Here is a 25,421-nt window from a genome sequence, read left to right as displayed (position 1 = left end):
ATCCAAATGCCATAGTCTAACTCGTCATTAAACCCTCCCATAAGATCACGGAACTATCAAGCTTGTGTCCCACACAACTTTTTCTTTTCCTCAATAAGTGTATTTCTTGCTGTCACCATTAACACAGAAAAGACAAGTGGGTTTTGTTTTAAGCTGATAGCTCCTTGATCAAAGTCGACATTCCTTTATTTTTCTTTTAAACAAAAAGCTTGATTTTGAGAATTTTTAAGACACACACAAAAAAGAGTTACTGGCGCTGAGAAATACCTTAATTCAGATTATTTGGTCTATGCCAACAAGGTAAGTGTACTGATTTTTTTTACATGGGGAAATGTTTTCAAAAGCTACTTTGCAGAGTATTGTTGGCTTAAATAATCTGAAGTGGGCAAGAGCCAGTGAGTTTATTAAAGAATCAAAACTGAGGAATAGAGCCCTGCAAAAGTTGCCCAAATTCTGAGCTTCTATAGAATTCTGTGAGAACTCTATACAGTTTGCCTGGAAAAACAATTCAAGGATTTTTATTAAAAAAAAAAAAACTGGGCAGATACTTAACATATCTATCAGATGTTGTCTATGCATTGAGAAAAACAAAGGGCTGATAAAATTTACCGTATTTTTTTAGTGTCTTATATTTTGGGAACTGGGAAATTTAACGATGATTTATCTTAGAGTTGAAGTTACTGGAAGTTACTGATTTGTCTGGAGAGAGCAGTTTCCAAAATGCTGCTTTTTCACAAAGATGGCATCTTTTTACTTCTAGGCACAGTTTTCTTCAGGATCAAACCCACTGTGCCCTGATTCTTGGCATGTACCCCCTTAGTTGGGGGCTAGGGAAAGGGGCACCCTCTTAAGTGTAAGCTTTGATTAATAAGAGGAATTTTCTCCTCTGTGGCTGTATACCTTAGGAGTGAATGTGATTCTCAAGGCCTCTTGATTAGGATTGAAACAACAGATTTCAGGAGAGTCAGAAAGCCAAACAATGTTGTAGTAAATGAAGTGATATTGTAGGAGGAAACCACCCAAAAGGAAGGTGCTGGTGAGAACAGAATCATGGGACTTTCTGTGAATCTAAGCTCACCTCTGACTTTATCCTATGGCTGAGATGGGAGTCTGAGGAACTGAACAACACAAACTCCTTCACTGGTGGAATGATAGGAAATTCTGTAACAAACTAAAAGCATTGGTGTGTGGTCATCAAAAATGTAAACAGATCAAATTCCACATTCAAATAAATCATAATCAATAACACAATTTATAAATCACCCTAGTCTCTGCAGGTCCCAAAAATGATTTCTGTATTTGCTGCTCTGTCGGAGATGGGATGGGGTTTCCTGTTGTTCAAAAGTCCAGTTTAGAGGACTTAGAAGGAGAAAGACAAATACCAAATACTTCCACTCCTATTGGATATGTAGAGAAACAAAATAAAGAATAGACCAAAAGGAAACACAATAATCCCTAGAAGTCTCTCTGCAGAATTGAGGCTATCAGCTGGGAAAGATGGGGGGCAATAAACAGAAGAGAGGGCCCAATGGACTATGGTGGATTATTGGTGCTATGGTGGTAGGTGTGGTGACAAATATTTGCAGAGGCATAAATTTATATTCCTAAAACTTATATAGTGTTGTAAACCTAAGTTAATCAATCAAAAATAAATTAAATTTAAAAAATAGATTATGACTCATGTCTACCAAAGAACTAAATGTAAACAACCTTTGAGCCCCAAAGGCTTATATTTATAGCCCAGCTTACAGAGTTCACTCGCACCTTATATCCTCCCAACCCTTCAAATCCATAGTATTTTCTCCTGCCTTGCAATCCACATCGATTTTTGGCACCAATTGTTTGACATTCAGATGTAAAAATTATTCTTTATAACCAGAAGGAAATGAAAACTAGAAGCTTCTAGTTCGCAAATGTGGGACCAATCTCACTAGGAAATCAAGAATGTTGTCCAAGTCTATGCAGCTGGTTATAAGCAGAAGCAGAACTGGAACTCAGATTTCTCAATTTTTATTTCACTCATTAACTTCCCTTATTGATTTGAAGCATATTTTTTACATGGCTGGCCCTACTCAGGAATTTTTAATCTCTAAAAAAAAATTAAATCTCCAAATACTACATAATTTGAAGAGGTGCAGATTCTCAATTTGGTTTTTCTGCCTGTACCATTTCTAAATTGGTCTGTAAAGGACAAGATATTTTGCCCAGAAAAGACACAGCTCACTCTGTGTCTCTAACCATGTCTCGGGCATACCTGAACAGCCCAATAATGTCTCCAAACACTGAACCAGAGCACACTTATAGAATGTACCAGATGACAGTTTGTGTGTCAGCCTTTCTCCACATAGGGTCACCTACTTATGGCCAATCATTGTATCCTTTTATATTAGTATTATTTATTCACTAGATCTCAATCACCTTTGGAGCTCCCACACTTGGCTCAGTACCTGCACTTAAAATCAGCCAGAGTACATCAGCTGAATAAATTAATGCTGCTAATCTAACACATTTTGCATTTTACCAATTCCATTTCTTTCATGTTATTCTTGCAAAGACAGCACAACAGAGATCTTCCAACTCCAGATCCTTATCAAGTGGCCTGAAAGTTCAAGTATTTTTATTGGTGGAGGTCATTTGTTTCTGACTAGGAGCTGTCTGAACCTCCAATTCCTCAACACAAAGGAAGCTACAGGTTTGTTTTCCTACTTGCTTCTAAACTTGTCAATAAATCTTATCTGTGTGAGCTGTCTTCTCTAGGCAGAATAGAAGGAAAGAGGGTATTAAGCGGTGATCAGAGCAAAAGCTTTATTGCAGAAGCCCAAATTATGAAATCAAGAAATACTGGTTATAAATCTCCATGACACATATTTCCTCTAATCCCTGCTGAAAAACACAGGTATTTTCATTTTCATTTGGCCTCATTTTGGATACTAAAATATCCCATGTCTCTTTCTTTGGGGACTTGTCTCTTTCTTTGGGGACTTGTCTCTTGTCTCTTTCTTGTCTCTTTCTTGTTCTGTATAGTAATCAGTAAATCTTGCCTCTCTGCAAGGGTAAGAATTGCCCCCTTGATTAATGTAGTATCTTTGTTTTGTGGCAGGACATGCCTCCAAGACCAACTGTTCTTTAGAACTCTAGATGTGTTGAATAAAAACTAACATTTCTGCTGGCTACATTTTCTAAGGTTCAGAGGGGCTTGGTGATGGTAAAGAAGCTAAATTTAATTGAGCACTTACTATATAGCAGACATACTTCTAAAGCCCCTCCAAAATATATTAGTCATTTAATCTTTACAACAAACCTTTAAAATAAGTGTTGTTGTTATTACTGCTATCCTCATGTTACTGATGAGAAAATTAAAGTCTGTTATTAAGCCCAAATTTATACTGTTACTAAGCCAGCATTTAAACCAAAATAGTCTGATTTCAAAGACTAATCAATACAAAGTAAAAATCAAAATCAACAAGCAATATAAGCCAGAGACACACTGGGGGGAGGAGGGGCGGGGAAAGGAAGGACTAGAGTCAAAATAAGCAGGGGTGGGGGGCAATTGTATGGGTAATATAACCAAAATGAAAATGCATACATTGTGCAAAGATGAAAAAAGTGTAAGAATTATATAAAATAAAATATTTAAATAAGAAAATAGTCTGATTTCAGAGCCTGCATTCTTAATTAAAATGGGGTTCTGCCTCAGATCAAAGTTAAAAGGAGGATATTTATATCACAGCAAAAGTTGGGCTCCCTTCCACCTTTGTCATCAAAAAGTTCTCTCGGGCCTCCTTGTGGCTCAGGGGCTAAAGTCTCAGCATCATCAAGCTATAGCCAGCCACTATGGCATGAGTTTGATTCTCAGCCAGGGAACTGACCCACATGGCGCAGCAGACCTCTCCTGTCTCACCCGCTGCTCCCCTTAGCAGTGTATTTCAGTAGATCTGCCTGTCCTGCTCCCCACTCTGTCTCTGGTGAATCCTCTCACCCTCCACACCTCTAGCCTATACCCCAGTTATTGTATGCATAAATATTTTTTTAAAAAAGCCCTCTATCCCTTCCTCTAGCAGAGTCTACTATGGCCAAGCGAGTTGCAGTGATTGGAGCTGGTGTGAGTGGCCTGTCCTCCATCAAATGCTGCTTGGATGAGGACCTGCAGCCCATCTGCTTTGAAAAAAGCAATGACATCGGGGGACTGTGGAAGTTCACTGTGCGTAGTTCATACCATCACACCCCCAACCATAATCCTGGCCATTTGTGGTGGCTTTAGCCTATCTTAGTGATCAAGTGAGGAAGCAGCTCACTGCAACAACACGAGCATACACACAGTGCAGTACTAAAACTATGCAGGATGCAGTCTCATAGGTGATGAACCTTGAAAATTGTTCAGAAAAGGACAGGGATTCTTAGAAGAGAGAGGAAGATAGAATTACACCCAATAGACAATCAGGGTATTTGAAGTTACAGTGGTTTTCTGACCATGGATATTCTAAGATAAAGTAGCAGTGTCACATCAGGTAACCTGAATGTCTTTGATGAATATGGATCAGAGTAGAACCCAGTGTTGACCAGGTCTTTGGAAAGACAACTGGCAAGGTGAGGCAAGGACCCAGACGTTGAAAGGTTTGGGTGATAACCTTCACTTTATCAAAATACGAAGAACCCAGTCTCTGATCAGTCCTTCTTAGGAGTGGAACTTGCAGACCAGAGGGTTATGCTCAGAGTAGGCCAACATCAGTTAACCTGAGCATCATAAGGTGTGGCTGAAAGTAGTTAAGTACCTCTGCCTCTGGTGAGGACATGTCCTGCAGGGTCTTCAGTGAGAATCAAGAGACCTGTCCCAGGGATGGAGTATAAAGTATCAGAAAATTGGAGGACCCAGTACTAAATGCTTCAGGAGGAAGAGAGGAGCAACACCTATGGTAACGCAAAGTAGGGAAGATGACTTCAAACCAGTACAAATGAGGGAAGTCTTCATGGAGGGGGTGTATTTACCAATCTTTGATGGTAAGAAGACTGATGGTAAAAAGACTGAACAAGCAAATGTTTATAAGCAGAAATGGTTACAATCCTAGGATTGTAGTGTCCTAGAAAAAAGTCTGGCATACTAGTATCCTCATCAAACCACCAAATGTAAATGAAAAGAAAGTATTGGGTCTGGATTGTATGACTTTTGGTATCTGATCCCATGGCTGATGTGGTTCCTTCTACATTAACATTATGTAGATTACTTTCAGAAAATAATATTGAGATTTTTTTAAGGAAAAATACAAATTATACCTCATAACAATACTTACAGGTAAACTATTAAATTTTCTATGTAATTTCTTCTAATCATATATATATACTACCTTTTTTTAAGAATGCAGTTATGGTATTAATTTTCATTGATGCAGCAAGTACTTGTCATATCCCTACTACCAAGACATAATGGAGAGAAAGATAGGCAGACACCTTGCTCTCCCTACAGTCTAACAGGTAACAGAAATAGTACCATTACAAACCATTACAATGTGATCAGTTTTCTGTTAGAGTTACATTGTACATCACTAAATGACATCTCAATCAAAGACAGATGCCATAGATGGTGGTCCCAATAAGCTGTAACATATACCCTAGGCATGCAGTAGGCTATGCTTTCTAGCTTTGTAACATTATACTCTCAGGTCTTCATACAATAACAAATTGCCTTATGATGCATTTCTCAGAATCTATTGTTGTCATTAAAGAATGTTTGACCATATAAGGTGCTCTGGGACCAGACAGCTACCTCACACAGATCTTACAGTGACTGAAGTTTTCAAAGAGACAGGAAGGAGAAATAGAGATTAGCTTCAGGCCCAAGATATTCACTGGTGCCTTTAAAATAGATTTTGTTTTGTTTTGTTTTTTGAGTGATAGAGAATGAGTGACACAACAACTTGAGGAATCTGTGAGAAAACAAAGGTTGCCAATATGTAATAATTATTTTATGAAGATTGAAATAGGAGAGAGAGAAAGAAAGTTAGAAGACATGTAGATTGAAAAGGGCTTTTGTTTTGTTTTTTAAATAAAAGACCCCAGTATTTTAAGTGCTGATAGTAAGGATCCGGTGAAGAGAGTGTATACATAGATTGAAAGTATACAGAGATAGTAAATACAAAAGCCAGCGAGCAGTTCCCTGAGCAGGGCAGAGGAAGAGTTCTGGAGCATGAGTGGGGGGATTAAACATGAAAAGGCAGAAAAAAAGGGAGCCAGAATGGACCATGGGTTCCATGTTGAAGGAATTGTTCAAAGACAATGTGAGTCTTGGAGAGTTCTGTTAAATTTGGTTAGCTTCTTTGTAGCCTGAGAAAGATTCTGTTTTTAATCATTCCAATGCCATCAATAATTTGTGATAAGTATAGGATGGGATCCAATATTATGTTTTCTTGGAATTACAAGTGGAACACTAACAGCTGTGCAGCCCTCTCAACAGGGCTGGCATAAGCCATTGTGATTTCTGTTCTCTTACTCATGTCTCCCCCATCCCTCCAAGCTAACTATGTTTCACCTTAGGACACATCTAAAGATGGGATGACCAGGGTCTACAAATCATTAGTGACAAATGTCTGCAAAGAAATGTCATGTTATAGTGACTTCCCCTTCCAAGAAGACTACCCCAATTTCATGAAGCATGAGAAATTTTGGAACTATCTCCAAGAATTTGCTAAGCATTTTGACCTTCTGAAATATATTCGATTTAGGGTAAGACACCTTGGGTTATGGTAGACAGATGAATGGGAACTGGTCCATTTAGCAATCTAATGGTAATGGGATACTTAAGTAAACTTATATCTTATTTTTACCTCTACCTGAATAAGGCAGGTAACAAAGCCTTGTCACTTCTCCTGCTACTCACTTGCAGGCCCAGAAATTAGTAAAATACTGGAATTTCCCGATTCCTTCTCTAAATCTAAGCTCTCATTTAGGATGAAGTTTATAATTTTTCTTCTGAGATGAAAGGAAAAATTTTGTTCCTGAAACCAATTGGGAAGCAATGACTAGAGATCTGAATCATAGAAATTATAATGCATCAAAACTCATTTTTCTAAATTTTTCCAAGACATCAGGAAGTATAATGCATCTCCTCTGTAGGAATAAAAATTAACTGCTTTTCCTTACAATGAAAGGATTCAAGTGTTTTGGGTGCTCGTCTATATGATATGTTTTAAGACTCTGCACAAGTTACTTAATTTCTCTAGGGGCAAAACAAATCAATATTGGCAGACTTCAGAGCATGAGATTGCCTTATCCACTAGAAGTAACAAACATGGTCACCTTAACAGTCATTCCTGATCCCAAAGTGATGGATGTAAAGCAACTGCCTTCTGCTTTCAGACCACAGTGTGCAGCATAACAAAGCATCCAGACTTTAATGAAACTGGTCAGTGGGAAGTCGTCACAGACACAGAGGGGAAGCAGGAAAGAGATGTCTTTGATGCTGTCATGGTCTGCACCGGACACTTCCCAAATCCCTGCTTACCTCTGGAATCTTTTCCTGGTGAGTCAGTTCTACCTGAGATCATGTCTACTCTTCTAGAAGAAAAGCTATTGATTTGTCATTGTAAATACTTCTAAATAATGATAAATAATTTTATGTTCCTTCAGAAATAATATATACAAAATGAACGTGTACCTTCAAAATAGTATATACCTTTGGAAGATATAAAGCACATTGTAGGTGTCCAGTCTTACTATTATTACTATAAATGTTAATGTCATTTTAAGCTTTTTTTTAAAAAGATTATTTATTTATACATACAAGAACTGGGGTACAGGCCAGAGGTGTGGGGTGTGAGAGGATTCACCAGAGACAGAGTGGGGAACAGAACAGGCAGATCAACTGAAATACACTGCTGAGGGGAGCAGCAGGTGAGTCAGGAGAGGTCTGCTGCGCCATATGGGTCACCTCCCTGGCCGGGGTCATTGAACTTGTGCTGTAGTGGCTTCGGTGAGCTTCGTAGGTTGCGTCTTAACCCCTTGCACCACAAGGGAGGCCCCATCATTCAAGCGTTAGATGTGTGTCTAATTCAAGTTCAGTGTTCACATAAATTTCAAAACTATCAGCTTTATCATGAAAAAGAACAGGTTTTGATTTTTGTCACTGAATTACAGGTCATTTGAATCAGGAGTTCCTGTTATTCAATAACCTAAAGGAAGTGAGGCTTTTGGGAAACTTGATAGATGTTTTTTTTAAGAAACACACCAGAAATTATATATCTAAAGAACTATTTGCACCTTTCAAAGTAGTTACTACTATAGTAATCCATACTCTTCTTAAATCAGACTATCATAACAAAGATTTTAGAAATTTCCTTTTACAGAATCAAACTCTCTTGCTTCCAAAGGTCCATTCTTTTTATATGCTCAGGATTGGTAAAGCTCCATTTTTTGAGGTCAAATGAAGACTACTAAAATATATGAAAGTACTCTTCTGCTGTCACTTGTCAGTGGCTTCCAAGGCAATTCAATAAGTGAAATGTTCATACTTTTTTAAGGAAATGATAGAATTTTATTTTTTTTTACATTCAGTATGCAAATTTATTTATTCAAATAGGATAGTATTTGCATAACACTTTTTCTTTAGTTTTCAAAGGTGACAAATACATTCAGTATTTTTTTTAAATAATAAATTTTATTTTTATATTCCCCCATACAACTGCACATGCCCCATTCTGACCCCAATCCCTCCCCTCCCGGCCCCCACCCCCCAAAAAGTGTCTCTGGTTCATAGTTTTTTGTTGATTTTGATTTTCACTTTCTTATAGTTATTCATTTTCCTGATCCCTTATTTAAGTTTTCTAGATTCCTGCTATGAGTGAGACCATCCGGTATTTTTCTTTTTCTTTTTGGCTTATTTCGCTGAGCATGATCCCTTCCAGTGCCATCCATGTTGCTGCAAATTGCATGTGTTTATCTTTTTTGAATGCTGAGTAATATTCCATGGTATATATGTACCACATCTTCTTGATCCAGTCATCTATTTTTGGGCATTTGGGCTGTTTCCAAAGCTTAGCTATTGTAAATAGTGCTGCTATAAACATAGGGGTGCAGGTGTTCTTTGGAATTGATGTTTCTGTGTCCTTTGGGTAAATACCTAGGAGTGGAATTGCTGGATCATATGGAAGCTCTATGTTTAGTAGGTCCAGAAATCTCCACACAGCTCTCCATAGTGGTTGGACCAGTTTGCATTCCCACCAACAGTGCAGAGAGTTCCTTTTTCTCCACACCCTCGCCAACATTTGTTGTTGCTAGTTTTTTTAATATGTGCCATTCTCACTGGTGTAAGATGGTATCTCATGGTAGTTTTGATTTGCATTTCCCTGATTACAAGTGATGTTGAACAATTTTTCGTATGTCTGTTGGCCATTTGCATTTCCCCTTCAGAGAAGTTTCTTTTTAGCTCTTCTGCCCATTTTTTGACTGGGTTATTTTCTTTGTTGTTGTTGAGTCTCATCAGCTCTTTGCAGATTTTTGTGATCAGTCCTTTATCATTAGTGTTGGGTGCAAAAATGTTCTCCCAGTTGGTGGGGTTTCTCTTTGTTTTTGTTATTGTCTCTTTTGCTGTGCAGAAGCTCTTTAATTTCATGTAGTCCCAGCTGTTTATCTTTGCCTTCACTATCACTGCTTTGGGTGATGTGTCTGTAAAGATGTCTTTGATATGCAGATCACATAGTGTTTCACCTATATTTCCTTCTATGTATTTTATGGTTTCAGGTCTTATGTCTAGTTCTTTAATCCATTTTGAGTTGATTTTTGTGTATGGTGTGAGGTAGTGGTCAAGCTTCATTCTTTTGCATGTAGCAACCCAGTTTTCCCAGCACCATTTATTGAACAAACTTTCTTTGCTCCAATGCATAGTCTTTGCTCCTTTGTCAAAGATTAGTTGACCATAAATCTGTGGGTTTATTTCTGGATTTTCTATTCGATTCCATTGGTCTGTATGTCTGTTCTTGTTCCAATACCATGCAGTTTTGATGATTATGGCTTTGTAGTAGAGTTTGAAGTCTGGGAGTGTGATGCCTCCATTTCCTTCTTTTTTTTTTCAGTAGAGCTTTGGCTATTTGGGGTTTTTGGTGATTCCATATGAATTTCATCAATAATTGCTCTATTTCTTTGAAGAATGACATTGAAATTTTGATTGGAATAGCATTGAATCTGTATATTGCTTTTGGAAGGATGGCCATTTTAATAATGTTTATTCTTCCAATCCATGAGCAGGGGATGTCTTTCCATTTCTTTGTGTCTTCTTCTATTTCTTTTAACAGTGTTTTATAATTTTCTTTGTATAGGTCCTTTACCTCTTTTGTTAGATTTATTCCCAAATATTTTTTTTTTGTTTCGATAATAAAAGGGATGGTTTTTTTGATTTCTTCTTCTTCAGATTTATTGTTTGTGTATAGGAAGGCTACTGACTTTTGCGTGTTGATTTTGTATCCTGCCACTTTACTGAATTGATTGATAAGTTGAATTAGTTTTTCTGTGGAGTTTTTGGGGTTCTCTATGTATATTATCATATCATCTGCAAATAGTGATAGTTTGACTTCTTCTTTTCCTATTTGGATTCCTTGTATGTCTTTCTCTTGTCTTATTGCTCTGGCTAGGACTTCCAGTATTATATTGAAAAGCAGTGGTGAGAGTGGACATCCTTGTCTTGTTCCAGATCTTAATGGAATTGCTTTCAGCTTTTCACCATTGAGGATGATACTGGCTGTTGGCTTGTCATAGATGGCCTTTATGATGTTGAGGTATGTTCCTTGTATCCCCAGAATTTCAAGGGCTTTTATCATGAATGGGTGTTGCACTTTGTCGAAAGCTTTCTCAGCATCTATTGATATTATCATATGGTTTTTATATTTCTTTTTGTTGATGTGTTGGATAACGTTGATTGATTTTCTGATGTTAAACCATCCTTGTGTCCCTGGAATGAATCCTACTTGGTCGTGGTGAATTATTTTATGGATACATTGTTGGATTCTGATAGCTAAAATTTTATTGAGGATTTTTGCATCAGTGTTCATTAGGGAGATTGGCCTGTAGTTTTCCTTTTTTGTGTTGTCCTTATTCGGTTTTGGTATTAGTGTAATGTTGGCTTCATAGAACGTGTTTGGTATTGTCCCTTCCTTCTCAATTTTTTGGAAGAGTTTGTGAAGGATAGGCACTAATTCGTCTCTGAATCTTTGGTAGAATTCATTTGTAAATCCATCAGGTCTTGGGCTTTTGTTTTTGGGAAGGTTTTTGATTACCATTTCAATTTTGCTGCTTGTAATTGGTCTGTTTAGGTGTTCTATTTCTTCTTTATCTAGCTTTGGGTGATTGTAGAGTTGTAGGAATTTGTCCATCTCCTCTAGATTGTTGAACTTGTTTCCATATAACTGTTCATAGTAGTTACTGATTATTCTTTTGATTTCTGCTGTGTCCGTTGTGATTTCTCCTCTTTCGAAATGATAGAATTTTAAAGGAAGAATGTGAAGAAAAGTTTTCAAAATTTAGTTCAGCCAACCTCAAATTGTTGAGACTTATAAATAAAATCTCAAATTAACAAAATATCCTCTCAAAAAATGTGTTTAGGAATAGATTAAGAATTTGATTAATAATTTTTTATTATGCCAAAATTAAGTCCAAATGGGTAGTGGGCTTCTGGCTTGTTGCTGGTCTAGAACTAAATCCACAAAGGCAAAGAACTAAATAACTATAGAACCACCTCTTACAGCAATATTTCTATGTGGAAATGTATTGTAAGTGTCAAAAATGTATAACATGCTTTTGGAATATAGCTTACAGTAAGGTTTGGGATGGCTTACCCTGTACTCCTAACTACCTTCAGTCCTACTTACACTATAACTAGAGAATGCTGTTACGGACAATCAACCAATAGCTGAGAAACAAGCCTCCAAATGGTGATATAAGGTATGTAAATTGGCAAAGTTGGTTCTGGGATAGGGGGATGACTGCAATAGAAAATGCCAAATAAGAGAACTCTTGAGCTTAAAGATTTTTTGTAAAAGGTAGCTTTCTACTAAATACAGCTTGAATTCATTCTCTGAGCAAACTAATAATGCAATTTACCATGCACAAAGTGATCATAGTATGAACTTGCGAAAGAGAGCGAGAGAGGTTTTGACATAGAGGTTAAAGATCACAATCCTGTTTGGAAGAGGGTGACAGAGCATAGCATTAAGGTTCAAAGTCTAGAATCTTGCCTCACAGTTCTTGGATTTGATCCCAGCTCCCCTACTCACAGACTGTGATCTTACAAAAAAAAATCACATAATCCCTCCAAATCTGTTTTCATATATGTAAAATATGAGTGAAAACAATAAAGACCTCAAGAGATTATTATGAAAAGAACATGAAATCACATATACATGTTACTAAAATTGCAATAGAAAACATCCCTTAACAGATCAATTTATTCTGAGGGCTGAGGGAAAGGATTATAATTTCTTTCTTTCTAAAATGAACCACCCTCTGTGTCTGTTTCCCTTGAAACATGCCACCTCCAGGATTTGGGAGTGGAAAGACTTTTCCTCTACCTATTGGTTCAATAGCTGGGTCTAAAAACAAACTGACATGGGCCTCCATGGTGGTGCAAGGGGTTAAGACGCAACCTATGAAGTTGTCTGCAGCCACTGCAGCACCAGTTCGATCCCCGGCCAGGGAGTTACCCACATGGTGCAGCAGACCTCTCCTGACTTGCCCACTGCTCCCCTTAGCAGTGTATTTCAGTCAACCCACCTATTCTGTTCCCCACTCTGTCTCTGATGAATCCTCTCACCCCCTACACCTCTGGCCTGTACCCCAGTTCTTATATGTATAAATAAATAAATCTTTGAAAAAAAATAAAAATAAAAATAAACTGACAACAGGCAAAATAACAGGAGTAAAGGTAAACAAGTAAAAATCATTTATTATATTACATGTGGGGGCATCACAGGAAAAAAAAATACATTTCACAAAACCACCAATGAGATTTCATATAGTATCTTAAGGTAGGGGAAATGGAAGAGGGACATGGCCAATTTAAGGGAAAGTAAATGGTTTTTAGAAAAATGAATGAGCCCTTAGAAGAGTAAATATGAGAGATGATCATTTGTGACAAAATTTCCTTGAATGTGGTATCAATTTCTAGTCAACTCTCCTGTCATTCAATCTTCTCTGGTTAATGAAACTCACAGGAGATTTTTGACCATTGAGCTCCTTTAAGGGGAAAAATCTTCTCTTTGTATTTGCTGTTTTTCAAGTGCTTTCAGCTCAAAATCATCAATATAATAAAGTGACATTGGGGCGGTACTCCTGAACTCATTCAGTGGTAAAGTAAACATTTCAGACATCCCAGCAATTCAGAAAATAGCCTGAGTAGTTATATGAGTCCATCAAGGAAATAGCAAGACATTACAAAACAATCCTGGACAAAATCCAAATCATTTGGGAATAGATATAATTTCTGTCAATTTACTTATACCAGAGTGCAAGACAGCTACAACTCTCCTACATTTCTTCAGTGATTTAAAATTCTGTCAAAACCACTCTGACATCTGATTTACTCTTTTTGAATTTCCATTTCTGGTTTTCACCAATCACCGCAGTATGTCTCACAGAGAGCTTTAAAATTTCTGTTGGACATGAATGTCTTACTGGGGCACCTGAATTTCTGTCTCTGTAGGAAATATTGGGTTTATTACTTTTGTACCTATCAAAAAAATACATAGAAAGTATAAGCTTTATCTACAAAGTGTTAGCACAACTACTTGAAAGTCAAACATTATCACACATATCACATCTGGAGTTGAAATAATTGTCTTTTACTTCTTTCCTGAATTTGTAATTGTGATTTACCAAATTGATTCCTTTTTTTCCTTTTGGGCACTGCATTGACCAAACATTGTCTCAGAAACTACCCATGCATCCTATGTTTCCTTGTGTCCTTTGCTCAAATATGCAATTATAAGGAGCCTATAATTTTCAAGGCATTGTGTTAGATAACATGGAAGATACACAATTTATAAGCCAAGATTGAGCCCTCAAGAAGTTCCTCTCCAGCAAAACCTCAATGAATGATTTGATGCCCTGTTTTCTAAGCATTCAGTACATACTCTGTTCTATCTTCTTGGAATCCCCTTAGTGCTTTCCTTGCCAAATTCCTAATCAGCCCTCAAACTGCATCCTGAAAGAAGAAAGTTACCTCCATAACGTGTTTTCCTTGGCTCAGTCTAGGTTAGACTCTCCATTAGAGCTGTTATAGTACCAACTATAGTGGCAGTACAGTGTGACACTTGACAACTGAGATCCAGAGGCAGATGACTCAAGATCGAGCAGGTGACTGGAGTAGCAGGGCTTTGTTATTCACTTTATGATCTTGGGCAAGTTTCTTAACTTCTCTGTGCCTCACTGTCAACAGTAGTAAAGTTAAATAACAACACTGTCCACCCTATCCAGTGCTGTGTGGTTTGAATTAAACATTATGTATATGAGCCTCCCTGGTGGCGCAAGGGGTTAAACACAGCACTATGAAGCTATCTGCAACCTCTGCAGCATGAGTTCAATCCCCAGCCAGCCAAGGAGTTACCCACATGGTACAGCAGACTTCTCCTGCCTCTCCCACAGCTCCCCTCAGCAGTGTATTTCAATTCTGTTCCCCACTCTGTCTCTGGTGAATCCTGTCACCCCCCGCACCTGTGGCCTGTGCCCCAGTTCTTGTATGCATAGATAAATAAAATCTTTCAAAAAATTAAAAATTAGAAAAAAAATTTTTAAATGATGTACAAAGCCCTTAGAAGAATGTCTGGGACTTTCTTAATAGGGCTGAATAAATATTAGTTAGCTATTGTCTATTTACCTATTTCCCACTAGAAGATAAACAACTTGTGATAAAGACTGCATTTTATCATCAAAGTTATATAGACTTAAAGTAGGCCCTTGGGCTATATAATGTTGAAAGAACAGATTTTTGCAAGGTACAGTTATTAACTAACTGTGTTTTTTCTTATAATGTCCATGCAGACCTAATCTGTAGTGTTTGACATTTCCCTGCCCCTGCATGCAGAATCAGGCAGTTTTCATGCTTCTGCTTACTCCAGATAATGAAAAGTCCTCTGATGACTTTAAATTACCAGAAAACCTCATTTTCATAACTAAAATGTTTTGTCTCATACAATGATCAAAATTTGCAACTACTTATAATAGTGAAGCCTCTCCCTTCCCACAGCTAGCTGGTGAGCTTGATTTCTCCCTAACTCTATAAGCTCCACCTCCCACCAGACCCTTCACCCATCAACTGCAGTTGGATTCTTTCAGAATTAGAGTCAAGGGAAAGATAAAAAGTAAGGGGGCAGGAAGGTCTTTCTTGACTGGCACCAAACTGGTACTAGTTTTCTCAGGTTCTTGGGGTATTTAAGGATTAATGCTTTATAGGGTGCTATTATTGGTTCTACTTCAGAGAGATGTTCCATTACTGGCAGTCTCTCAGTGCAGACCCTTTTTATAGGCCAAGCACTTCAAGTTCCTTAAAACCTAGCTTCTCCCAGAGCCATCTCCATAGAGATTGTCTGCCATGGACTCAGTGTTTGTGCACATGGCTACCTTGTGCAAAGTCACTTGAGACTGACATCAAACCAACTCTCTCATATGTGACTTTCATCTGGTCCACAGGAATGAGAACCTCATACTGTCAATAGCAGACAGAAAATCTCGCTAATGGGGCACCCATCACCCCTTGCTGGTAGTTTCCATTACAACCATTTAGGTTGTGCCCAATGGACTCCAAAGATCAATATCTTACAGTGGTCTCCTTGAAGCCCCCAGAACCTGGCTCATGCCAAAGGGACAGAAAGCACCACAGTCCTTTAACAATACCTCATGAAAAAAAAAAATCCTCTCATGAAAGTCTCCAATTTCCATCCCCTTGCCATTTCAACACTAATCCCTCAATAAGGAAGAAGAGTTAAGGCTCATGAAATGGGTCTGTTTACACATTCTTCGCAAACTCTGCAGTTTGTTAAACATCTCATTTGGAATGTGGCAACTACTACATTTAGTTTTCTGCTTTGGGGACCCTCAGGATGCAAAGAATCCTTTTAAAATATCGCTATATATAGTAGCTATTCAATGATGTTATTGAGTAAATGAATGAGTCACTAAATGAATAGTAGGAGGATATATGGTAGAGAGAGTTTTGTCTTCTTACTTTAAATTTCAGAGGCACTTGAAGTTTCGACTGAAGGCTCTCAAGTCTGTCTGAACTTTTCTCTCTGATTCCTTGTCAGTGTTTCCTTTCACCAGTCAACAGGTCAGTCTCTGCCCCCTTTTGTTCCTTCTGCTACCTTTTCAAAATTTCCATAGCTGCAGCCTCCACGGTAAACACCCTTACTTCCACGGCTATCACCACTGTCAGTTTATATGAATTCATGCTTCAAATCGCCCATCTGCCATGGAGATGATCAGCAAAATAAAGAAAGAGGAAAAATATTTGGTTGACTTTCTCACTATGTAAATATTCTCACAGTGGTACTTCTATTGATAGAATCTTAGGAGCTTGAGAGAGCAATCAGAAATAACAAGTAACATAAGAATCCAGTAGAATAAATCACAAAGTAAAAGTAACATAAAGCAAAGTGTAACAAGTCTGAATCACAAGAATAAAGTTATATTTACAAAAGAATTTGCCATGAAATATCTTTTATGAGAAATTTTAATTGAATTAAAATTCAATGTGTAAATATATACACAAATGACACACATATGGAATATATCTATCGTGTAAAATAACAAGCATCAAATAATCTACTTCTTGCAGAGGATTTCCAGGTAAGGCATGAAATGTTTCTTACTGTTGTCTGCATAAGCTTAACTTTCCTAAGTCATTGCTTATATTCCATTCATATGGAATATAAGTGTTCCTAAATGTTCAATAAAGCAAACTCCACCCAATCTGTATCTAGGCTCACAGCATCCAATGGCATAGAAGAGCATATGCTGGTTCTACCTCCCACAATTATCAGTACAAGCAACAGACTGCCATATTTCAGGGACTTCCTTTTTTTTATCACAGACCCTATGCCTGTCTATGAGGGAATCATAACTCTAGATTCTTTCAATTTTATAATCCCCTTTTCTTTCCAGGAATCCATAAGTTTAAAGGCCAGATCCTGCACAGTCAAGATTACAAGACCGCAGGAGACTTTCAAGGCAAACGCGTTTTGGTAATTGGTCTCGGAAACACTGGAGGGGATGTTGCCGTGGAGCTCAGTCGAGCAGCTTCTCAGGTACATCATCCCTGAATCCATGCCCCATTCCCAGCATCACTTCTAGTGACTGGAGAGGGCTATTCAAAATTATAACACTTACTGGCCAGTTAATATATTAGGGGATGCCAGATGAGTAAAAAACCCTGAACTTCCTTAAAGCCACTGTTTACCCTCCCTGAACTGTTTTAAAATCCACAGTTAACAAAACTGAGCCATCTCCAAGAAAGGGTCTAGGAAAATTATGTGGTTTCCAGGCCACTGGAATTTTCAGAGATGCTCCTTCAGGAACAAGACCAAATGAACAAATTGTGCCAACCAGGTCAATTACTTTCTTTTTTACCCTCCCTTTGTAATTACAGCAAAATTTCCATGTATTTTTACTTATTTTATTTTCCTTTTTATTTAAAAAGGAGAGGATGTTTTCTGAACATCTCCAAGTTTTCTATTAGACATGATATTTATACCCTGTTTTAAGATAAAAACAACCCTTATTTTGCCAAAGAAGTAGACATCATGATTTTAGAGAGTCTCAGCAAGGATCCACAACTAGAAATCTATTCTACTTTATCATAAATTATAGGAAAATGATTATGTCTGGAGAGAATAGTGTTTTTAAACTCAGTTAAAATTGTATTTTCAAATCTTCACTTTAGATTCTTTTATTATCTACATGTTAAAAAAAAATGCCAAATCAATAGCTCATATATACTGGTATTTTAATTCTGTATAGCAAACCTAATGAAAATACTTTAACAGCTATGTAGGTCACATCAGTGTGATTTGTGAAAACAGTAACAGCAATAGGAACAGATAGTAATTTGTAAATCTATGTTCTCTGTTATAAGATCATAATGTGATAAGAACATTTGAAATATGTTGAAGAAAAATACTATAAAATGATGATCACGTATTTATCCTTCTTGCCTCACTTTTTTAGGTATTTCTCAGTACTAGAACTGGTACCTGGGTTATTGCCCGCTCTTCAGATGGGGGCTACCCATATAATATGATGAATACAAGAAGATGCCATAATTTTATATCTGAAGTTCTGCCTTTGTGTGTACAAAAGTGGAGTCTAGCAAGGCAGCTGAATAAAAGATTTAACCATGAGAATTATGGATTAAGTATTACAAAGGGGTACTTATTTTTTTTATTTCATGATAAAATGGTGGAATCGATATTTCTCATTCTATTTTATTCAGAACTCCAATGTTCAATAACTGTAATGCTTCCTCTGTCTATCCTTTTGAGAGTTTATTTTCTTAAGAATGTCCATCAGGTATCACAGTGATTCTTAAAAATAGGGTATGCTCTGTCTGATTACAAAAGCAGCAATTCATGAAACGAGAAGAAAATGGAGAATGAAATTTTTCATTTCCAGCCTGAAAATCAGTAAATTTAGGTCAGCTTTGGGAAATATTAGAATAGTTACCATCTACAACTAGAGTATCCACAGTATCAAGGAGTGAGGGTGGCCAACCACCAGTAACTTTTAATAAATGTGTACTCTGGCTCAATGATTAGAAGTATGAATTTCAAATAGAAATTCTTAGAATCATGTATTTTAATATACATCTGTATAGAGCTGCACATTGGCAAACATTTGAAATGCATGCAAAGGTCATTAAATGTGACCTTCACTATATGATTTACCCAAATATAGTCTTTTGGTAAGATATTTTTCAACTCAAAAGGAAAATTAGTGGTGCCAGATGGTTTGACATATAAATTTTATAAAACCACTATATCTACTGTGATTAGACTAATGTTCATAATGCAAATAGCTATCAGTATGAAAAGATTCAGATTTTCAAATTTTTGTCCAAAAGCTTCTTGCTAATTTTCTCTTTGATTGAGGCCTGAGTGCAGTGAGACCCAAAACTGATCTTCAGAAGGATTGTCATGTATCTATCCTAACTCTCTGATAAGAACATTGCTCCAGAAATTCCTTCAAAGAGTTAGAAAATTTTAAACCTCAACCAGAAAAGACTAGATTTAGTAATTTTCCGTGTACCCTTTACCAAGAACAGGAAAACAAATCACATTATATGTACAGTAAGTCAGGAGAAAGTCTTGAATAAGGCATCGGTCGATTCACTTGCTTGTCTTTGTTGATAAATTTCACTGATTTGACCAAATGAATAATTTGCTGACGTGTCTCATAGATATTACCACAGTGAATGTTTTTCTCTGTATCAAAGGAAAAAAATGAAAATAATCATAAATGATGAGCTGCCAGTGTGTATCCTCTGTGGGACTGTGGCCATAAAAACCTGCGTGAAGGAATTTACTGAAACCTCTGTCATCTTTGAAGACAGGACTGTGGAAGAAAACATAGATACTGTAATCTTCTCCACAGGATACACAGTTTCTTTTCCTTTTCTTGAAGAACCTTTCCAAAGCCTTTGTGCAAAGAAGATTTTCCTGTACAAGCAAGTCTTTCCCTCAAACCTAGAGAGGACCACACTAGCTATCATCGGCCTCATTAGCCTCACAGGTTCCATCTTATCGGCCACGGAGCTCCAGGCCCGATGGGCCACAAGAGTTTTCAAAGGTACCTTGACTATATAAAGTTCTATGTAATCAACTAACTCTTAAAATCAGTGTCCTGCAATGTAGCTAAAGATCAAATACATGTAACCTAACAAAATACCCCCCAAAAAGTGAATGCTTAATTTTATATATGTCTAACATTGTGATGAGTATGTTTATATTGCTCATGTGACTGAATAGAGAGATTTTGACTCTATTGATGGGATAAATTTGGACAACAGAATATGATCCTATTTCTCAGACTAACTGAAATGATTGGAAGCCTCAGAATCCTATTCTAGTCTAGTCTAGTCTAGTTTATTTACTGTCTTTCCATTTATTGCTAAAAGTAGAATTTAATATTGCTTCCAAAGAAAAATGTTAGGATGAGGCACACAGTGGAAAAAGTTCAGTTCTGAGGAGATTGTAACCTTTGGGAAATGCCCGTGAGAAATATTCTAGATGGTGTTAGTTACCACTACGAGGATAACGGGGTCCAATCCCAGCTCTGAAACTCATTAGCTTTGTGAGGTCCTCTAAGTTTTAGCCCTTTTTCCTATCAAATGGGGATAATAAGAACTCTTTCACAAGGATTTTGCAAAATGAATGTCTGCAATGCAATTAGTACAGGGGCCTCCCTGGTGGCTCAAGGGTTAAAGTCTCAGTGCTGTCAAGCTATTGCCAGCCACTGCAACATTAGTTCGATCCCCAGCCAGGGAGCTAATCCACATGGCAAGGCAGACCTCCCCTGTCTCTCCTGCTGTTCCCCTCAGCAGTGTGTTTCAGTAGATCTACCTGTTCTGCTCCCCACTCTGTCTCTAGTGACTCCTCTCACCCCCCATCCCACACCTCTGGCCTGCACCCCAGTTCTTGTTTGCATAAATAAATATTTTTAAAAAAAGCAATTAGTACAAGGGCCTCCCGGTGGCTTAAGCGTCAGTACTATGAAGCAATCTATGGCTACTGCAGCATGAGTTCAATGCCCATCCAGGGAGGTGACCTACACGGTGCAGCAGACCTCTCCTGTCTGGCCCACTGCTCCCCTCTGCAACTTATTTCACCTGTTCTGCTTCCCACTCTGTCTCTGGTGTATCCTCACACACACACCCCACCTCTGGCCTGTACCCCAGTTCTTGTATGCATAAATAAATAAATCTTTTTTTTAAAAAAAAAAAAGCAATCAGTACAATACATGGCACATAATAAATGCTCACTAAGTGGTAGCTCCTCCAACTATTGCTGTAATCATCTCTCTCAGTTGGGCAAATTTTAGATTACTTAGCATTTTAAAGAACGCATTTTTATTTTTAAACTATAAACATTCATGTCAATAAACTGTCCTTTAGCAGTATTTTGTCCTTAATGAATAAAAGCAATCACCCGCAACTTATAAATAACCCATAACATAGTACTAAATCATATTGACTTCTGACACACTGCACAAATATAATAGATATCATCAACCATACTTAAAAATGATGTGTTCAACTAAATTAGCAAATGCTATTTGAAAGGGGGTGGTAGAAGGTGGTTTGGGAATCTCATTTTATTTACATGATAGGGGAAAACTCCACAGACTTTCACTAAATTATCACAAAATTTTAATTTCCTTAAGCCCAATTAAAGTGCTTTCACAGCATTATCCAATTATATTAAAACCACAGAAGACTCTTAAGTACCTGTTTATTTTATGAGCTCAAAAAAATACTTATCAGGGCCTCCCAGGTGGCGCAGCAGTGGAGCGCTGGGTTGAGAAGCTTCCCTCAGCCTCTGCAGCGCCAGTTCGCTCCCCAGCTGCCAGGCGAGGGTCCCACATGGCGCGTAGACCTCTTCTGCCGCCTGCTGCTCCCCTCAGCAGTGTACTTTGTCAGTCTGCCTGCTCTGCTCTCTGCTCTGCTCTGGTGAATTCTCTCACCCTCCCATGCTTCTGACTGTACCCAGTGCTTGTATAAATAAATAAATCTTTTAAAAAAAATACTTATCAGAATGACAAAGCTAACCAAATAAAACTCGATTAGATCATACTCTAAGTCTCCAAGAGGCAATCATGAACTACCAAATAGTGTGCTAGCTTTCTACAGAATAAAATAACCCTGGTGTTTAGAACACCACAGAGATAAGTTTGGTTTATCTTAAGTGGTGAGCACTTGACCCCTGGCAGGGGTGGAACTGATCAGGAAACAGAGTTCAGGCGCTGATGGTCTAGAAGGAAGATGGAGAACAAACGCATACTCACACCAACTCTAGAGGATGAAGCCTCAGCAGGATGAAGAGACCTCAGGTGCCTCTTTCCATGCTTGAGGCTCTGGGAAACAGAAGCAAAGATATACCAAAGCAGGGTTTTAAAATAGGGTTAAGTTTTACATTTCATCAGTGAACAGCTTTACACACACACACACACACACACAAACAAACAAGCGCACACACACTACAATACAAGGGTGTACGAACAATCTAATACATATAAATACTACTATGGGGGCCTCCCCTGTGGCGCAGCAGGTTGAGCACCACACTGTGAAGCTGTCCGTAACCTCTGCAGTACGTGTTCGATTCCCGGCTGGCCATGGATAAACCCACATGGCGTGGCAGACCTCTCCTGCCTCACCTGCTGCTCTGCTCAGCAGTGTCTTTGGTCCGTCTGCCTGTTCTGCTCCCTGCTCTGTCTCTAGTGAATTCTCTCACCCTCCTGCACCTCTGACCTGTACCCCAGTTTTTGTATAAATAAACAAAATCTTAAAAAAAACAACAACAACAAATACTACTACGTATGAATATGTGTCATGTGATTGCAGATGAAAAGAGGCAGGGACAGGCCAGCTGGGGCAGGTTCTGAGGACCAGTATGTGGGCACAGGCTGAGGACGAGGCGTTGTCACAGTTCTGGAAGTAGAGCACCCTGGCCAAGTGGATTTGGAAGGGGTCTTACTCCAGAAAGTTATCCTCTGCACTCCAATTCCATTCTGAGCTTTGACACTCATATTTCCCTGGGAGAGGAAAACTCAAGGAGAAAACCTCCTGTGACTTCAGTGCTGTTTCTGATTTTTCTCACAGGACTCTGTAAGATACCTCCATCCCAAAAATTGATGGCTGAGTATATGAAAAAGAAAGAACTCATAGAAAGGTAAGAAATCTGGAAAATCTACAGGAAAAATCAACAATATATGCCACTACATAAAAAAAATCTTCAATATAAAAACCATGCATAGAGAAGCACTGTGGTAGATTGGAAACAACTGCTTTAGGAATCCAAAGAATATCCTTTTAGTCCTGACTCCTCCAACCACCAGTATGGTGGTGTCATGTGTGTCAGGTGAGGTACCAGCTTGCCCCAGCAGAACACAGAGGCTGGCCCCAGCAGGTGACATTGCTGCCTTTCACTGGCCCCTGGTACTCCATCCTGTTTTTATTCTCCTCTGGCCTTTCAGACTGCACTTTCTCTCCATTTACTGGTGTTTCCTTTTCCTCTCTCCTAAAAATTGATGATCCCCAATCCTAATCCTCAGGTCTTTTCTCCCTTCTGTGAATACTCACCCTTAGATGCCTGTGACTTTAAATGTCATCCTAACTCATGGCTCCCAGCTTGTGTCTCTAGCCCAAATCTCTCTCCAGAACACCAATTCCCAATCCATTTCTGTCTAGATGTTTCCACTTAGGTATGGAGTAGATATATCAAATGTAATATGCCTAAAAGCTGTGAAGAGGGATTAGCTAGACTAAGCCAGCTTTGTCTTGTGCCCAAAATGCCATCTTACTGAGCATTTAACTTTTAAAAACTATTTACTGACTGGCAAGAACCAGTTTCCAACTGGACATAGCTACCTCTGAGAACTTTTTTTTCTCTTTTCCTTTTTTCCAGAATAAACCAAACCGATTTAACCAAAAGCCAATAAACTGCAAGAAATGTAATCTATGATGAATTCTAATTTTTTGCAGTTCTATCCTTCTTCCCCCATTTTTTTTCCTTTAAAACCCCTTAAACAGGGGCCTCCCTGGTGGTGCAAAGGGTTAAGCATCAGTACTATGAAGCTATCCACAACTACTGCAGCACTTTCAGCACAAGTTGGATCCACAGCCAAGGAGCTTAACTTCTCTGTGCCTCACTGTCAACATTAGTAAATTTAAATAACAACATCGGGCCTCCCTGGTGGTGCAAGGGGTTAAGCACAGCACTATGAACTGTTCCGCAGCCTGCAGTCTCTGCAGCATGAGTTCAATCCCCTGGCCAGCCAAGGAGCTACCCACATGGCTCAGCAGACCTCTCCTGTCTCACCCGCTGCTCCCCTCAGCAGTGTACTTCAGTCAGTCTGCCTGTTCTGTTCCCCACTCTGTCTCTGGTGAATCCTCTCACCCCCCACACCTGGGGCCTGTACCCCAGCTCTGGTATGCATAAATAAATAAATCTTTAAAGAAAAAAAAAAGAATACACCTTAATGGTTATATTTTTTTTAAAAATTACATTTAAAAAAAACCTTGAACAAAAACCCTAGCAGACATAATTTAGATTAATCCCTGAAATTATATTCCCCAGTTTATAAATCTAAGACCCCCCCCCAAATAAATGCTATTATTTCATTTTAACCTCATCATGCTTTTCTCAGTCCACAAAACTCTTGACCTCCACCACACCCCAGACCATGCTACACATGGGCAGCTCTGAGACATCTCCATCTCAGTCAGTAGCTACTCATTCCATATGATCAATCAAAATCCCTGATCCTTTTCTCCTCTTCTACTCTCACACCCAGATCAGCCAATGCTGTCAACACCTATTATCAAATAAACTCAGAATCCAGACCTTTCTCCAACCCTGCTGCTATGCCCCAAATCAAGCCCCATCATCTCTCACCAGGACCCCTGCTGTCACCCCTTGTCTAGTTCCCCTGCTTCCACACTGTTCTTCCACAGTCTAGTCGTGTTTCTCCCCTACATAGAAAAACATTCCTAAGAATGGTTTGACTCTGATAGAATGAAATGAAATGTGGGGAAAGAGAGGTGACTCTTATCACTCGAAAATGCAAAGTGATCTCTCTTTTTCTTCTCAGGGGTGTGATAAAAGATACCAGTGAAGATAAACATGCCTACATTCCCTATATGGATGACATTGCTGCATGCATAGGTGCGAAGCCCAATATCCCATTTCTGTTCCTCGTGGATCCCAGACTAGCTTGGGAAGTTTTCTTTGGGCCATGCACTCCTTATCAGTACCGCCTTATGGGCCCTGGAAAATGGGATGGAGCAAGAAATGCTATCCTGACCCAGTGGGTCAGGACACTAAAACCTTTAAAAACTCGAATCGTTCCTAATTCCTCCACACCTGCCTCCACATCACACTATTTAAAAATTTGGGGGGCACCTATCCTACTTGCCTCTCTTCTACTGATTTATAAGTCTTCACCTTTTTTGAAAACAGTACAAAGTAAACTACAGGATCAAATTTCCCCTTACCTAGTAAAAATTTGGTGGAGATGAATTAGATTGTTAAGAGGACTGCTCCAAGTCATATTTATTCTATCTACAAATATCTTGGGCATCCCTCCTCTCCTCTCATCATAACTGCTATCATTAGTTCAGGTCCAATCATAGCTACCATCATTCAAGTTCAGGTCCAATCATTTCTTATCTGAATTAT

The 25,421-nt window shown here is 38.4% G+C and overlaps 1 protein-coding gene across 1 annotated transcript; it reads left to right on the top strand.

The window, feature by feature from the left end:
• Positions 1–4,069: 4,069 nt before the first annotated feature.
• Positions 4,070–25,261, top strand: FMO4 (flavin containing dimethylaniline monoxygenase 4). The gene is made up of 8 exons (XM_037508003.1): positions 4,070–4,201; positions 6,529–6,717; positions 7,351–7,513; positions 17,134–17,276; positions 18,196–18,395; positions 19,460–19,812; positions 22,844–22,913; positions 24,835–25,261. Exons 1-8 carry the CDS (start codon positions 4,070–4,072, stop codon positions 25,259–25,261), a joined length of 1,677 nt encoding a protein of 558 aa, XP_037363900.1.
• The last annotated feature ends 160 nt before the right edge of the window (positions 25,262–25,421 follow it).

This window comes from Talpa occidentalis, unplaced genomic scaffold, assembly GCF_014898055.3.
Source record: "Talpa occidentalis isolate TD23 unplaced genomic scaffold, MPIMG_talOcc4v2.1 talOcc4.12, whole genome shotgun sequence".
In the NCBI taxonomy this organism is placed as follows: domain Eukaryota; kingdom Metazoa; phylum Chordata; class Mammalia; order Eulipotyphla; family Talpidae; genus Talpa; species Talpa occidentalis.
Note: the sequence above shows the minus strand (reverse complement) of the source record. Positions and strands in the feature narration are given on the sequence as shown.

Bases quoted from the DNA above. Each gene is read 5' to 3' on its own strand.
- FMO4 (XM_037508003.1), top strand. From the start codon at position 4,070: ATGGCCAAGCGAGTTGCAGTGATTGGAGCTGGTGTGAGTGGCCTGTCC. The intron at 17,277-18,195 runs GTACATCATCCC...TCACTTTTTTAG, and splicing joins TCAGTCGAGCAGCTTCTCAG to GTATTTCTCAGTACTAGAAC. The intron at 19,813-22,843 runs GTACCTTGACTA...TTTTTCTCACAG, and splicing joins GGCCACAAGAGTTTTCAAAG to GACTCTGTAAGATACCTCCA.